At 37.7% G+C, this 14,302-nt stretch overlaps 2 protein-coding genes across 2 annotated transcripts in view; one reads left to right on the forward strand and one right to left on the reverse strand.

The window, feature by feature from the left end:
* The window catches only part of LOC118414991 (protrudin-like), a gene marked incomplete in the record, with an annotated part of 14,617 nt that extends 5,409 nt beyond the window's left edge, over positions 1-9,208 (forward strand). The window contains 10 exon segments of the mRNA XM_035819359.1: positions 2,043-2,138; positions 2,409-2,479; positions 2,913-2,954; positions 3,139-3,284; positions 3,566-3,649; positions 3,806-3,961; positions 4,332-4,449; positions 4,777-4,835; positions 5,070-5,151; positions 5,410-9,208. Of these exon segments, the coding sequence (XP_035675252.1) occupies positions 2,043-2,138; positions 2,409-2,479; positions 2,913-2,954; positions 3,139-3,284; positions 3,566-3,649; positions 3,806-3,961; positions 4,332-4,449; positions 4,777-4,835; positions 5,070-5,151; positions 5,410-5,519 (964 nt within the window).
* Positions 9,209-10,803: 1,595 nt separating this feature from the next.
* Positions 10,804-14,302, reverse strand: part of LOC118414992 (eukaryotic peptide chain release factor subunit 1) — a gene marked incomplete at its 5' end in the record, with an annotated part of 10,335 nt that continues 6,836 nt past the window's right edge. Inside the window, 3 exon segments of the mRNA XM_035819360.1 lie at positions 10,804-13,734; positions 13,918-13,992; positions 14,199-14,271. Coding sequence (XP_035675253.1) covers positions 13,652-13,734; positions 13,918-13,992; positions 14,199-14,271 — 231 coding nt within the window.

The raw sequence follows: 14,302 nt of genomic DNA on the forward strand, positions 1-14,302 counted from the left end.
GTAGACATTTTATTGGACCCTGATAGTACATACTAAAAAATCTCACCTGATAGTTATCAATTTTGAATTTTTGCCACACAGTTTACTTATGAGAAAGGTATGTCTTTCAGCATTGTTTGAAGGTAGATCAGAAGATTCCTGCAAGTGAGAGAATGTTGCTGTTACCTGTACTGCGTGTAATTGAGGATGGAAGAACGGTATTACATCATGATGTGGTCAGAGCTGGACTGATTGTTCTGGGAGAGATCCCTTTGATACTGATAATGAATCGAAGTCTCATTCCATGCCTCTAAAAGCATTTGGCTGTCTGGCGGAACATGGCTGCCTACCAACATCGCTTGACCTTTAGGGGAAGGGCGATGATACCAAAAACCCATTTAGATGGGATCAATGTAGTAGGCCCAGTAGAGCATGGCTGGTGGGATTAGATGATGTGGAAAATGTCCGTCCACATGGAAGGATGTACCTCCTTAAGCTGTACCAATCTTGGCACTCTATAAGTAATGGTTACATGGAAGTACAGGGTATTAAAAGGAAAAACACATTCCAAATGTCAGAGGATAAAAAAAATGAAGAGTGTTTTTTTGTTTTAGACAAGTGGAATTCAAAGTCGAAGGATTTTGGTGGTCTTATGCAAGAAAATATATTTCTGAGATCTACCTTAAGTGAATGTTTTTGAATATGTATGGAAAACCTTTGACCCTCAAATCCAACAATTTGCAATCTATTCTAATGCATTGGTGGTCATTTTATATTATCAGAAAGCATCATATAGCAAAAAGATTAATGACCATTTTAATATTGCCTTTACTCTATTGTAACATTATAAATGGTACCAGACACCAATAGCATATGTCAATTTGTTACCTTGAGATCATCTGTTGTGGCTGTTTGAATGTTTAATGTAAGGTGACTAATTGGCATTATACAGTAGTTAAGTAAAACTATTTCCACTAGTGTACATTTTGTAGTTAAATATTATGAGTAGACTTACAGTGGCTATGAGATGTGATTATGTTACACTGTCAGGTGTAGTTAAAATGTGTTGCTGTTGATCTCCGGATAGCGTCTCATTACTGTAAACATGCAACAGTTTTGGGCTGCTGTGCATTTAATACTAGTAGCACCGCCCAATCTCTCCATACTGTACACACTGTGCATGGCATTATCTCATCATCTCAACTTATCCAGCAGCTAGATGTGTAATTGCTATGAGAGTCAAGGTTGTGAGTCAGAGACAGAGATAATGTTGAGGGTCATGAATACCAGTATTCAGTTCTGAACTTCAGAAGATTTAAATCAGAGGTGCACAGATCTAGAGGTGGTTGATTATCAGGCATCTAGGAATATTCGTATAATGTCCTTGCATAGAGAAATATGTATTTTTCTCCTGATGTAGGCTTTGTGATTTACTATAATACTAAAGCTAGCAGCTTAGCGAAGGATTTTGTGTACATTACTGGCATATTATATTAACACCATCCCTGGGACCTCCATTTTTGCTAATCTGCGCTGTAACACACCAGGGCCCTGCATGTGACAACAGAGAATGGTGTTTGCAGCTTTGTGCTAAGCCAGGGACATTAAGTTCCTTTTAGGGAAAGTCTAGGCTGGAGACATAATGGTAGTCTGCAGTCACTGTGGCATTACATGCATGTGGTTTGTTATATGACAAAAATGTCATGAAACAGAGCACTGTTATAAATAGTGATATGTTGATGATGGTAGTTTCTCTTTTTGAGACATTTTATACTTGTAGATCAGTCTAATGGATGGACATGCACATGTAAGTTATTAGTAGCAGCACACAATGCAGAATTATTTATAGTATATACATTCAACATGTAATGACTGCTGTTATAGTCATAGCTGATTACTATAGTACTATAGTACTATAGAGACCAAGTAGAAGTAAATGGTAATTTTATTATGCCACCAAGATACTTAATAACATGTACTCTTGACGGAACATTTGTAAATAGTTTGGTTACCTATGTTACTCAGAGATGGACAGATGATAGCCCTTGTTGTGTCTCCTACAGTATCTCCCACCTGCAGCATTGGACCACACAGGTGAGATGTTACCTGGACAACCTGCAGGCCATCCTGGTGTGGGAGGATGCTGGGACATCTATCAAGTAGGAGGACCTTTGTAAATTCTATGATATTACACTTTTCTTCGTTTCAGTTTAACATATGTACCAAGTGTTGTAAATGTGACACTATACACTTTTTTGTTTTAACAAAAAAGTGTATAATGTCACATTTACAAATGCCTGTCCCCAATAGTAGAAACAAGGAGTGATTTGCAGTAAGAAAAGAACTGTGATGTGTTATCTGTGAAGTAAGATAGTATGCTAAAGTTTTGCCTTGTTTGGTTCTATTAATATGACTTGTTTTCTTTCCAGAATATTCTGCATATCTTTAGGAACTGTTCTAGGAGTCTTTTTATTACCAGTCAGATGGTGTGTGATAGCAGGTAGGTTCTGTAATCCGTTTAAGAAATTTTTCCAGCAGTGAAATTCATAAATTAAGATGTGTTGGATTAGATCTTGGATCGTATACTCAGATATTTAACATGTTCATTGGTGAGTTGAAAGTAAAATTTTTGCCCTATATTGTCTGAGAGAACCACTCTCCAATGGAATAAGGGGGGTTCATGGCATTGAGAATTTTCATAAAGGTCCATGCTAAGAGAAATGTCTAATAATAATGCTTTAGTTTTAATTCCAAAACATCAAGCAGCGTGGTGTGTCTCCTCTCGCCATTAGCTTTGAATAGTCACATCATGTGGCTTACAATCATTATGGTGTTAATGAAGATACGAATTTCAACTTATATGACTGTCCAAATCATCGCAATTAGAATCTTTCTGACAGTTTAGACATCATCCCTTTTACTGTGCTTTTCAGGTGTAAGCTGTGTGTTTATAGGAAATGAAGAATTTTACAAAGGTAACACAATTGTGTTGAGTATGTTTTGTAGTTGTCAGTTTGGATCCCCTTTGATTAGTAGACTTGAATGTAGGTCTACATGTCCTGACCATGAATTTTGCAGTTGTGTGGATGACTATTTCATGTACTTGTGTTATATTTTGTGTAATTACTGATTTCGAATCTGCTCTTTTCCCTTTCCTAGTTGCTGTGCAATATATAGAAGTACTTAAGAGTAGCAGTAAGGAACCAGTTACAGAGGAGCTTGTTAGAAAAGAGTCAGCCCCCAAAGTGGAGGATGGATACCTGAACCATCATGTCACTGCTGAAAGATCCCAGCCAGATGCAGAGGTATGTAAAGAAAAAAACAATCTTACAATGTTCTTAAGAGAGAATGGAAAATTACAACATCAAGTTACATTGTACTATGATCATTTTGTGATGTAAATTACTCCAATAGAGGGAGAGAATTCTGTTACAGGTGTTCTGTCTAATGACCCCCTATCAAATGTTTTTGTCTCTGTATAGACTGAAGTAAAGAGGTTTTACATTAATAACTTCATTTTAGTTATGCTGCTTTTAGAGTGGTGTTACTTGTAGTCAGTCATCTTGTAGCTGGGGTTCTTCTGAAGGTTTTCAGACTCTGCACCTTTCCCGGTGTCTGTGGTGGTTTCTGGTGGTGGTGGCTGGTGTGTGAGACCTTCCAACATGTAGAGGTAAGGAAAAGCATGTGATGTGAGTTCCAGTGGTACTACTTTCCTGATGTCTGTGCTTTGGTGGTGGCTGGTGTATGAGACCTTCCAAGATGTAGAGGTAAGGTAAGTGTGCGATGTGAGTTCCAGTGGCACTAACTGTGTACTCTGGTTGTGTAGTCCATGTGGGACTTTGTGGTCTTTCAGAGTTCCCTGTCGGAGAGCAGTGACAGTGATGGTGAGGAGGCAGAGATCCTGGAGGGGGGAGATTTCCAAGATGTCATCCATCGGGCACATTTACCGGCTCCGGACAAGTGTGTCTTCTATGATGCCGAGGTTGGTTTTCAAACTTCTCATTTCATATCCAAGCACATCCTATACCATATACATGTACAAGTTGAAGTAGATTTTGACAAAATTTTGAACAACATACACACAATTACAGTTTGTAGCTTGGGAAACTTTTGAAATGTACTGTACTCTGTCTATCAATCCGAATCTTGTCTCGTCATGTGATGGCTGATAGACTTTGTCACATGACAAAATACAGTCATAAAGAAGTTGGTACTCAGAATTTAAAAAAAGCAAACTTTTCATCAGTCAAAGAACATATTCATACTGTATGGCAACCTTTGTGATAATAATGCTATAAGTATGTGTTAGATTGACATAAATAAAAGGAATGTTGTGACTTTGTGCCCTTCAGTCAGAGGAAGACACAGGCTCAGATGAAAACCTGGAGAGAAAAGAGCGCATATCCAGAACAGGGCAGCTGAAGACTCGAGTCGTGTCCAAACTGGCAGAGTTCAGGAATAGGAACAAAGGTCAGTTGACCTACCCTACATTTCAGATGATTTATATGAGGTTTATTCAGTCCAATAAGAACATAACTTAGCTGGAGCATTTATAGAATGCATTGAAAGTAAGGGTTATGAAAGGTCCTTCATAGTCGTTTCATACCGGTAATGCCTTCACTTGAATCATGACATTTTTCACGGAATACTAACTCTGCAATTTTGTAGCTGATTGCAAAAAATAAAAATCAGTCTCAGAAGCTAGCTGTTTGAAACCACTTTATAGTAATGGTTTTCCATGAAAAGTATGAAAGTGTTGACTTAAATGTTTTGATATCTCTATCCCTTCTTCCTCAGCCCTTCCAACAAACTGCACCTTGTGTAATGCTGTGTTCCATTCAGTCCTCAAGAGAAGGGTGCGTGTTACAGTAACTTTCTTATTACCTGTTGTGAATGTCTACCTTGTACGTTCCATGAGTAGTCAAGTTTTATTCAAGAACAGAAAGGGAAGTCATGCTTTTTATCTTATGTTTTTTTAGTGAAAAAGACAAACTAAGATAAAAGTCTGACAATAGTAGTGAAACTTCCTTTGTTAGCAGGTAAAGTGTATTGAAAACTGTACTTCATCCTTCCTTATTGTTGTTCTGCAGAGATACTGTCGTCACTGTGGCAACCACTTCTGCTCTCGCTGCTGCCACGAAAAGGTTCCCCGATCAGTGTTTGGTGCGACAGGTCAGGGTCAAATTTCAACATACATGTAACACTGTAATGTAGATATATTAAGTTAAATAGTGGAGCTAGTACTTTAACAAACTGTCAATGATTAGTGGGGCTAGTATTTTCCCAAAATGCCAATGTGGATAAAAAATCACAGCATTTTTCTTCAAAACCAAAGCTTTGCTACCGGGTACAAATATTACACCCATACAAGACATGTACATTGTACAGGCATTCATTACTTACTGTCTTTAATCTTGTGATCTTCCCTAGCCCCAGCAGCAAGCAGAGAAACTGTGGTCGTGTGTAACATCTGCTACAACGTGCTGAAGAAAGTCAGCCAGGAAGACTCCATTCAACTGTCTGAGGCACAAGTGCTCTAGTACTGGTACCATCGCATTATCAGACACTGACTTGTTTGGGTGATTTTCAGTCTTCAGAGCTGTTACTGATAGATCAGTGAATACCTGTAGCTGGTAGCTAGGTTGGTAGCTATTAAGTTATTTTCATTGTTGAGGACTTTCAGCCATAGCCTGTGTGAGGTTGAAGAACAAAAAACATCCTCACACCCATGTCATACCCGAGCAGCTACGTATAGTTTATTCACTACTGTGACTTTAAAGCCTGTGGACCTCCATGACAGTGATAAGAAGTTTGTAAACTGCGATTTACTTATGCACTAAGTCTTTCATATGGAATTTCCTAGTAGACTTTTAGTATTATTCATATCAGTCCTACATCATATACAAGTAATACATCCCTCGGTTGGTTTCGTAGAATCTTGATATTTGGAAAAATATCACTGGTTATTTTTCAAGGAGCATTTTTGCAAAAAATTGCTTTAAGTGAATCTAATTCTGATTTCAATTTAGATTAATTGAAATCAAAGATAGAGTGCAGATATGCCAAATAAAAAGAAATACTAAGCCAGCTCCAGTTCAGTAAATGGTAACAGATTGATGTAACTCTGAGGAGAAACCAATTTCTGCTATATCTTGCAAATTTAATACTACTGGACCTTAGTACACTCTTTGTAATGGTGCAGTATACAATGTATGTTTACACAAAGCTGTGACTGGGTAGACAAATCGAATCAAACCAAGGACATGATATCCAACAAAAGAAAACCAAATCTTAGTAACGAGACTGAAGGAAGTGTTACCACAGTAATGTCAGGATCTCTTCATTGGAAACTTATTGATGGGTCAGTTCTACATCGGAAGCCACATGAAATCAAATACAACTCTTCAGCCCTTGCATGTCCAAGGTACACCAACCCTTCAAATCAACTATATGCCAAATTGTCACTACCGGTAATCAAAAAGAGAACATTATATGTGTACTTTGTACCTTGGATAGGAATGGACTTACATAGAAACACTGACTTCTTTCCATGGAAAAATGTGCCAGTAGAAACACAAGTAGTGTATAATACATAGGTTTAGGGTAGATGAAGGTTATCACTGTCACTTAAAGATCAAGGAAATAAAGGTGATAGCTCTTAGCTTAGTAAAGTAATATTACATCATGTATTTATTTAGAATTTTGTGCTGATTTTTTATATTTTTATCACACAACTTAAAAACCTACTTTTGAAAGTTTAAAAATTTGTCCTATGAGCAGTTTAAAATCAAGAAGGTGCATGCATGTAAATGATGTTTTATATTGTTCTCTGCTTTAGTGTGGTGTTATGATGACATAGTTACAATCAATACAATAACAACTACTACAAAGCAGTAACATTATCTGTAGCACTCTTGAATAAGTAACAAAAAAGCAATGCAGTAAGAATAAATATAATGTTATCTGTGAAGTACATCTGATGTGTGTTGTGGTACCAAAGCTTAAGATGTTGCATTTATCTATGGTAACAAAATTAATGATTGTGTGTATGCCATGTTTAAAAACTATGACACATACATGTATGCAAGGCTACAGCATGACTGCAGTATGAGCACAGCTATTTTTTATATAATTGTTTCATTGTGCAATGGAGAACTTGACTGTTTTGAGGGCATTTCTGAATCAGAAACTTGTGCTGTATGTAAAGGTCACTGGTGCAAGCCATATTGAGAAAGCTGCCATTTCATACAGCCTTTTTGAACAAATTAAAAGTACAATATGTTAGCTGAATATACTAATCTCTGTTGTACAATATGCTTATCTTTCTTAAAGATATTTGAAGCAGGACAAATGTACTGATAAGGTATGATAGCTTTTATTGAGTATCATTTTTGTGTTCCTTTTGCCCCTACATTTCAGTTGGATTTAGGAGTATACATTGAGGACCTGGGTGTTCAAACGATTGTTACACCTGTGAATCAGTCAGTGATGTTGTCATTCATACTTTCAATCTTTAATCTTACAACACACGGTAATGTGGTTTCAGGGATGCCCCTTTATTTGTTTATGATCGGTGCCATGGATGGGTAAATGTAGCCTGGGTGCCAGCTGATTTACATGACTTTGTACTACTGGGGCTTCTATGCTTACCTTCCATAAACAATTGGGGTAGTGCAAGTATAGGAGCCCCATGCCAGTAGTAAGTTGGATGGCACCCAGGCTTGGGCAAATCCAAGCTAATCCAGTCAGTACTTAAGTTCTGGGCTTTGGAACTGACTCCTGTCAGTTATGTATGTCTTTCACATCAAATGTCCATATACAAAAGTACATCATGAATTGTTATGTTTATGATAAATTCTATATCTACCCTAACTAACCTTGAAGCATCTTGGTAGTTTATTATTCCTAACTCACAATGCTGATTGTTTCCCACAGTGTAGTTTGACTTTGAAGAACTCAGCTTCAGGTCAGTTTATGACTTGTGGAACAAAAACAGAGGATGTAGCATCTCTTTCAGTGTAGCAATGATACAGGCTATAGAAGATATGCTGTGCATACTATATTTATTAGGCTTCTCAACAAATGCAAATCATGTAATACAAAAGTCCAATCATGTAGTTGTTTGGTGCATATGTTGTTTTAATTTGATGCTACAAAAGTGCAGTTGCTTTATGTAGTTGACATGTAACAGCTCACAAATCGCATAATTATGTAAGTGCTTAATATGTATATAATATATATCTTTATACAATGTTGCATTCGAATGTGTACTAATGTACCAATAAATCTTGGAACACAGTCGGCTCATCACAGATGTCAATGAAGTACTGGACATATGGAACTTTCTACAGTATACCATTAGAGTTATGTCAGACTTCCACGCAAGGTACAAGAAGAAAAGATTGCATTATTCTCTTGAATGTTCTGTTGGTGTGAAATGATTGTACAAAGAAAATCAGAAGTCCATGCAGGTATAGCAGTTCATGAGCAGTCTTAATCTTATGTACTTATGCAGAAGACCATAGCAGATACATGCCAATCAAATTCCAAAGTCTTGTATTATATAATGACAAAAGATAAGCATATTTGCAGTGTTGTAACAATTTCTCCAAGGCACAAGATATCAGTTTTTGTAAGTTTGCTCCGCAAGTTCCTTTTACTGTCAGACATCTGCATATGGGTCAGGGCTGTCTCCAGCTTTGGGCTTTTTTCTGTCATGCTTATGGAAATTTCATGTCATGAAGTTCAAACTTCAGACAGTCTAGGGGAAATTCAATTTGTTTGCCCCAACAAGCAGACTTCTATTCTGGGCTGGAGGGACTGGACCTGGGGACAGCCCTAATGTGGGTTTTGGAATGATATACATGTGTAGGAACCCGCAGGTCTGTGTGATACATTGTAAGGGATCACATTGCCCTTACCTCAAAGGCCCTGGCCATCAACTTATAATTGAGTGCAGTGCAGTCACTTTGTGTAATATTTATCTATGACAATTCCTACAATGTAATCTAGATGTATCGTTTATAATAGGTGATGTTGTTTGGTTTTTCATACAGAATATATGAATCACAGTACTATGTTGAATTTCGGGTAACGTTACGTCAAAGCATATTATTCAAGTATTTTATACTTTGTTTTTTATATTTTAGAGATGTTTTAATGCTGCATTGCATCAAAGATGTACGTGGGCCATGATACTGCAATAAAAATGTACTTTTAAGAACATTAAGTCGATTTGGTTCTCCTTTGGTCGATTTGGTTCTCCTTCTTTGCCTTTATTCAGATTATAACAAACAATACATTGTGGACACTTGGCAGCTTGCAGTTAATGCTAACAGAAAGTCAATAATGAAACATTGTGATGCATGATTATGACCTACTTGCTGGTGAGTGTTTTTACCATCAATTTTCGTAAATGACACAAAACTAGGAACCATGAAATTGACACCCCGTTAATCTTGACTCACCTTGAGCAGCACTGTATGTCAAACGTTTTCCCTTTGAGGTTGTCATATTTATATTATTCACCTTGAAGAAACAGCCAGTATAAACCAAATAACGTTAACGTTTGGAAACTTGATTTGGAAACTCGATTTTGTCATACCTCATCACTTGCTCGAGTATTCAATTATTAATCACTGGGAAGTTTGCAAAATGACTTTCAATCTAATCTTTCTTTCAAGTAACATTATTCTAAAGTTACAATGCACTAATTTTGTAAGATTGAGATCCAGCAAAATAACGTTAGAACTAGAATATTAAACTTCTTTTGTCATGATCATGTCAATGCAAAACCAGCCGATCCTTGAAAAATTCATGAAATGAGGGTCAATGTGATCTTTAATACCGACGCCTATTTACCAGTTCAGACGTTTTTCTAAACCCCTTCGTCATGTTCGTTCACTCAAATCCATCACCTGTCCGGCGACATTATAAGGACGCCACCAGTCTATAGCGAGTTTAATCAGTACTGCAACATGGTAGACTTGCCAATGGGGTTTTACATAGGTAATTCAAAAGCGCCCCCTAGTGAGCTTATTCATAAATGATTTTCAAAGTGGATGCTGATTGGTCAATTGACGTAAAAAATATCCCGCATGTCCAGCAGAGCTAAATTTTGATTGGCTATACACAAAACACATGTACACTAAAAAGTAGTTACTCAAGCAACTGGTTATCCAGTTGCTTGAGTAACTACTTTCTGGCGAATCTTATTACCTGGATGTCTAACCTTCATCGACGTTGATTGGCTATAGATGACCGATGGCTAAGATCGACACAAAAACACATATTTTGCATAAGCGCTAGCTAATCAATATTCATCCGACGTATATCAGGTCAATCAAACCTTAGCTATACGGAGGTGCTAAGTAGTGTTGCATTTATCACTATAGCCGCTGGAGGTCTCTCTTAAATATATTTATACCTTTATACTTTATAGTTATACCACATCCAGGAGAGAAGGCTTCAGCCTGTTGTGTCCTGATCTTCGCTCTTCATGTGACGTACTTTCGACACTCCTAGTATCTGTCTAACCTTGCCTTAAACTGATTGACACTGTCAGCTGTGACAACTGTATCTGGTAAAGCATTCCAGTTCGATACAGCTTAGATACTGAAGGCGTAAGTTCTCACTCTAGTCTTAGCCAAGGGGACTTGCAGCTTAACGCTATGCCCTCTGGTAACTGACTACTGGGGAAAAGAAGCTGCGTGGGGGGAGTCCTTTCATGACCTTAACGACTGAATCATGTCCTCTCTCTGTCGCCTGTAACACACTACATGCATCAGTAATCATCCACGTCAAAAAATACCAGAGGAGCCTTCATACTTGTGTACACTCTTTTATTTCCCTTCAATTAAGAAAGATCTTGCCCATGTCAAGATGTCACTGCCAAATTGTGCCAGTCACCATTTTCCAATCAACTTACAGCTCATCATATGAAGTACCTTCCCTCAACAGAAAGTACAAATGATATCATCATGCCAGCAGAAAGAACCTGTCGATGGGAACTACTCCCTGAAGTTGATATCCAATGATTGCAGATACATTATTTCATCATACAAAATTGACTTGCACAGTTGAATTAGGTGATTCACATTCATAGGAATTGTCAAGGTCACAAAATATGCACTTTAAACAACTTAATGACTTGCTTTAGTAGAGACACATAAGCAGTGACAATTCTAATAATAAAACTTCCAAAAAAAAAAAGTGATTCAGCTGATACTCACACATGTATAAAGTACCCACCACAAGAAAAATGAGTTGTTCCCTATTGTTTCATATCAAAATTTGAGAACATCTGACATGGTTGCAGCCGTAAATAATACTTGAGTACATGCCTATTAATGTTAGCCCAATTGAAAAGGCTCAGCAGCTAGTATTCTACCACAAAGTGACAGTAGTCTTGAAATGAATTTACAATAGAACTGACAAGATGTGGGAAAGGGGGAGGTTTGGCAACTGAAGTGAAGAAGTTACAAGTCTTCCTCAACATGGTTTCAGTCTCTAAACAACCTTGTTTTCCTGGCAAATGTAAAGCAACAAACTTAAGGAAAAGTTGTTGGTCTGACAATTGGCATCGGTATCCCTTCTCTATCCTTCCTGGTACATTCCATAAGTAACTAAAACACTATCTGACAAGAAGCACTGATGTCCTTAACCCTTGTTTGATGGGATGCACTTTTTGTATACTTTTCACTTGTTTTTCTCTTAATAATCAGTTCTTAAAAATCATCTTTGTTAAGTTTAGAATAATGGCATGACATCAAAATTCTTTTGAAGTGTGCCCACTGCATGTTTCACCATGCAGATATATGTATTTAGAAGCAGGTCTATACAGCCTGCTTTAGTGACTTTTGAATGCCTATGATCCCACACTGCTCTGCTAATCATCCTCTTAAAAAAATCTGACTTACACAATGTTTGCTCCTGTTTTCTATTTACATCATTTTTTCCAGAGACCCATCAAACAAAAGGGGATTGGCATGGTTCTTGGTACACTGTACAAGCTTTCTCAACATCATGTTGAATAATAAACAACACACCTGATACAAGTGTGCCTGGAAAATAACCTTTAGAGCAATCTACAATCAGGGGACATCTTTCTAAGGCAAATTACTACTTTCAAACATTCTCTAGACTGCACACTTCTCATATTCACCATTGCAATCTTAATCAAACAAAGTGAACATCAGAATGTCTACAGCAACTTTTGTAAACCGGAGTTTGCCTTCCGTGTTCTAGTCTTGAATCCTCTTTTGCAGAAGTTCAGGGGTGTCATGAAACTTGCCTAAGCAAAGCTTTGAATGGTGAAACTGTGAGGGTGTGCTTGTGCTTCAAGTACCTCACCTCAATTAGTCTTTGAAGAATCCTTTAAGTTTTTCTGAAGAACGTGATTCAAGAAATAGTTCCAATGTACAGCTTACATCCAGTCTACAGCAGAGGTTTTGGTAACCCTTCTCATATCTTTGGAGAAGTAAAAAAGGTGGTTGATTTTGACTTGCTGTGCCATTGCTACACAAACAATGACAAAAAATAAGTAATTTCAAGATATACTCCAGAAAATGTCAAATGTCCTTTGGTTCTGCCAATATACATACTACAGATTACAATAAACAACATTAACATAAGTTACTAGATAAAGACGTTTATGCAAGCATGTCTGACAACAGACAATAAAGCAGATATTGACTGAGTCTTACTCATGTATGCTGCAAAGTGGAATTAGGAATCTTAAATTCCACAACACCCTGTTGACGCACTTTTGATTCTGACATTGACATTGGCCGCCATCAGGAAACATTGGCCTCTTTTTGTATCTGGAATTTGGTGAATATGGCCAACCAACTAAGAAAGAGAAATTGGAAATCCAATGGCCTGTTGGAAACATGTACATCCGTACCTGCCTTGCACCATGGCTGTAAACATGGATGAGAATATCTGTTGGATTAATTATGTCCACATTTGATATGCATGAATAAGTGAACAGTTTACCAACTTAAACACACTTCTTTCAAGTTCTCATACCCTCTTCGTGTAAGTGATATATAACAAAACCTATTGCTGACAACATTGCATACTAATAAGGCCAAAGAGTACAAGAATGACCATCAGTGTATATACAGAAAAGTGATCCCATGTAGAGCCTTTTAACACAGTAAACTGGGATTCTACATGAGAAAAAAAAGGCCTCTGTTTTTTTCTAGCTACCAAGAGATCATTGTGGGCAATGGCTACATGTATATGGTTGTAGTGTAACTGTTACTAACAGAAAGCCAGCAAAATCTGGCAAGGTAGCAACTAATCATAGAAGCCATCACTATAAGCTGACAGAGAGGGATCCACTGACAACTAACAATGTAGGATGTACCTATCATAATAAAACCTGAGGGGAGGGGGTAGGCACATGTAAGGGTCGACAGTTGCAAAAAATATTTTTCATGAAATTGAAAAATGTCCCAGCCTGCGTTCCTGCAAGACAAAATTGAACGACATTCAACAGTTCCCTCCATTTCCACATCCCAACATGTTCCTACAAGGTCCCCTCTGGGTTAATATTGATACATGTAGGCACAAAATTAAATCTCTCAAATTATGCATATTTCATATTCCTGGGATCAGAGGTCAGGCACAGCAATGCATGGTGGGACTGCACTTTGACCTTTGACATCTAATAGTCATCAAGGTCATCAAAGTCAAAGTCATCGCCCTGGTATTCCATCCCCTGGAAGTCAACACGGTAGCGCAGGATACCTGAAAGAAGAAGGTCATAAAATTATGATGTACAAATGGCAATGGATATATTTGTAAAGTTACAAATCCTATGGAGTGTTGGCCAGAATTTGCCCAATAGTGTTAGAAATAAGAGATTATGTCAGTTGCACTCTTGTTTGTGGCTTCTAGAACAGCAGTTGCATTCAAAGGGTCTCTACTCACCCCCTATTCCACCGAACCCCTTGCAGAACTGTGAGCCCTCTTGTGATCGGTCCGTAATGATTTCCAGCGTGGCACCTACAGACACAGAACCAGTAAGTTACAGTGGTTGGACATGGCACTGGTCAACAGATGGGAATATATCCATAGTTCATTAAGTACAAGTAAGGGAGACAAAGGGAGCAATCTTAATATCCCTGCCTCTGAATGTTGTATCTTGGTATTGTTGCAGGCAATCTAAACAAACACCAGACAATGTACTGGAAATAACTGGATTTACTTACCAAACTTCTTGTAGTTGTTGGCGAACCACTCTAGCAGAGGCATAGACTCCATCAATTCTAACTCAACTCCCGTCTGCAAAACAGTATACAGACATAAAAATGAA

Source organism: Branchiostoma floridae, chromosome 4 (genome assembly GCF_000003815.2).
Source record: "Branchiostoma floridae strain S238N-H82 chromosome 4, Bfl_VNyyK, whole genome shotgun sequence".
Taxonomy (NCBI): Eukaryota; Metazoa; Chordata; class Leptocardii; order Amphioxiformes; family Branchiostomatidae; genus Branchiostoma; species Branchiostoma floridae.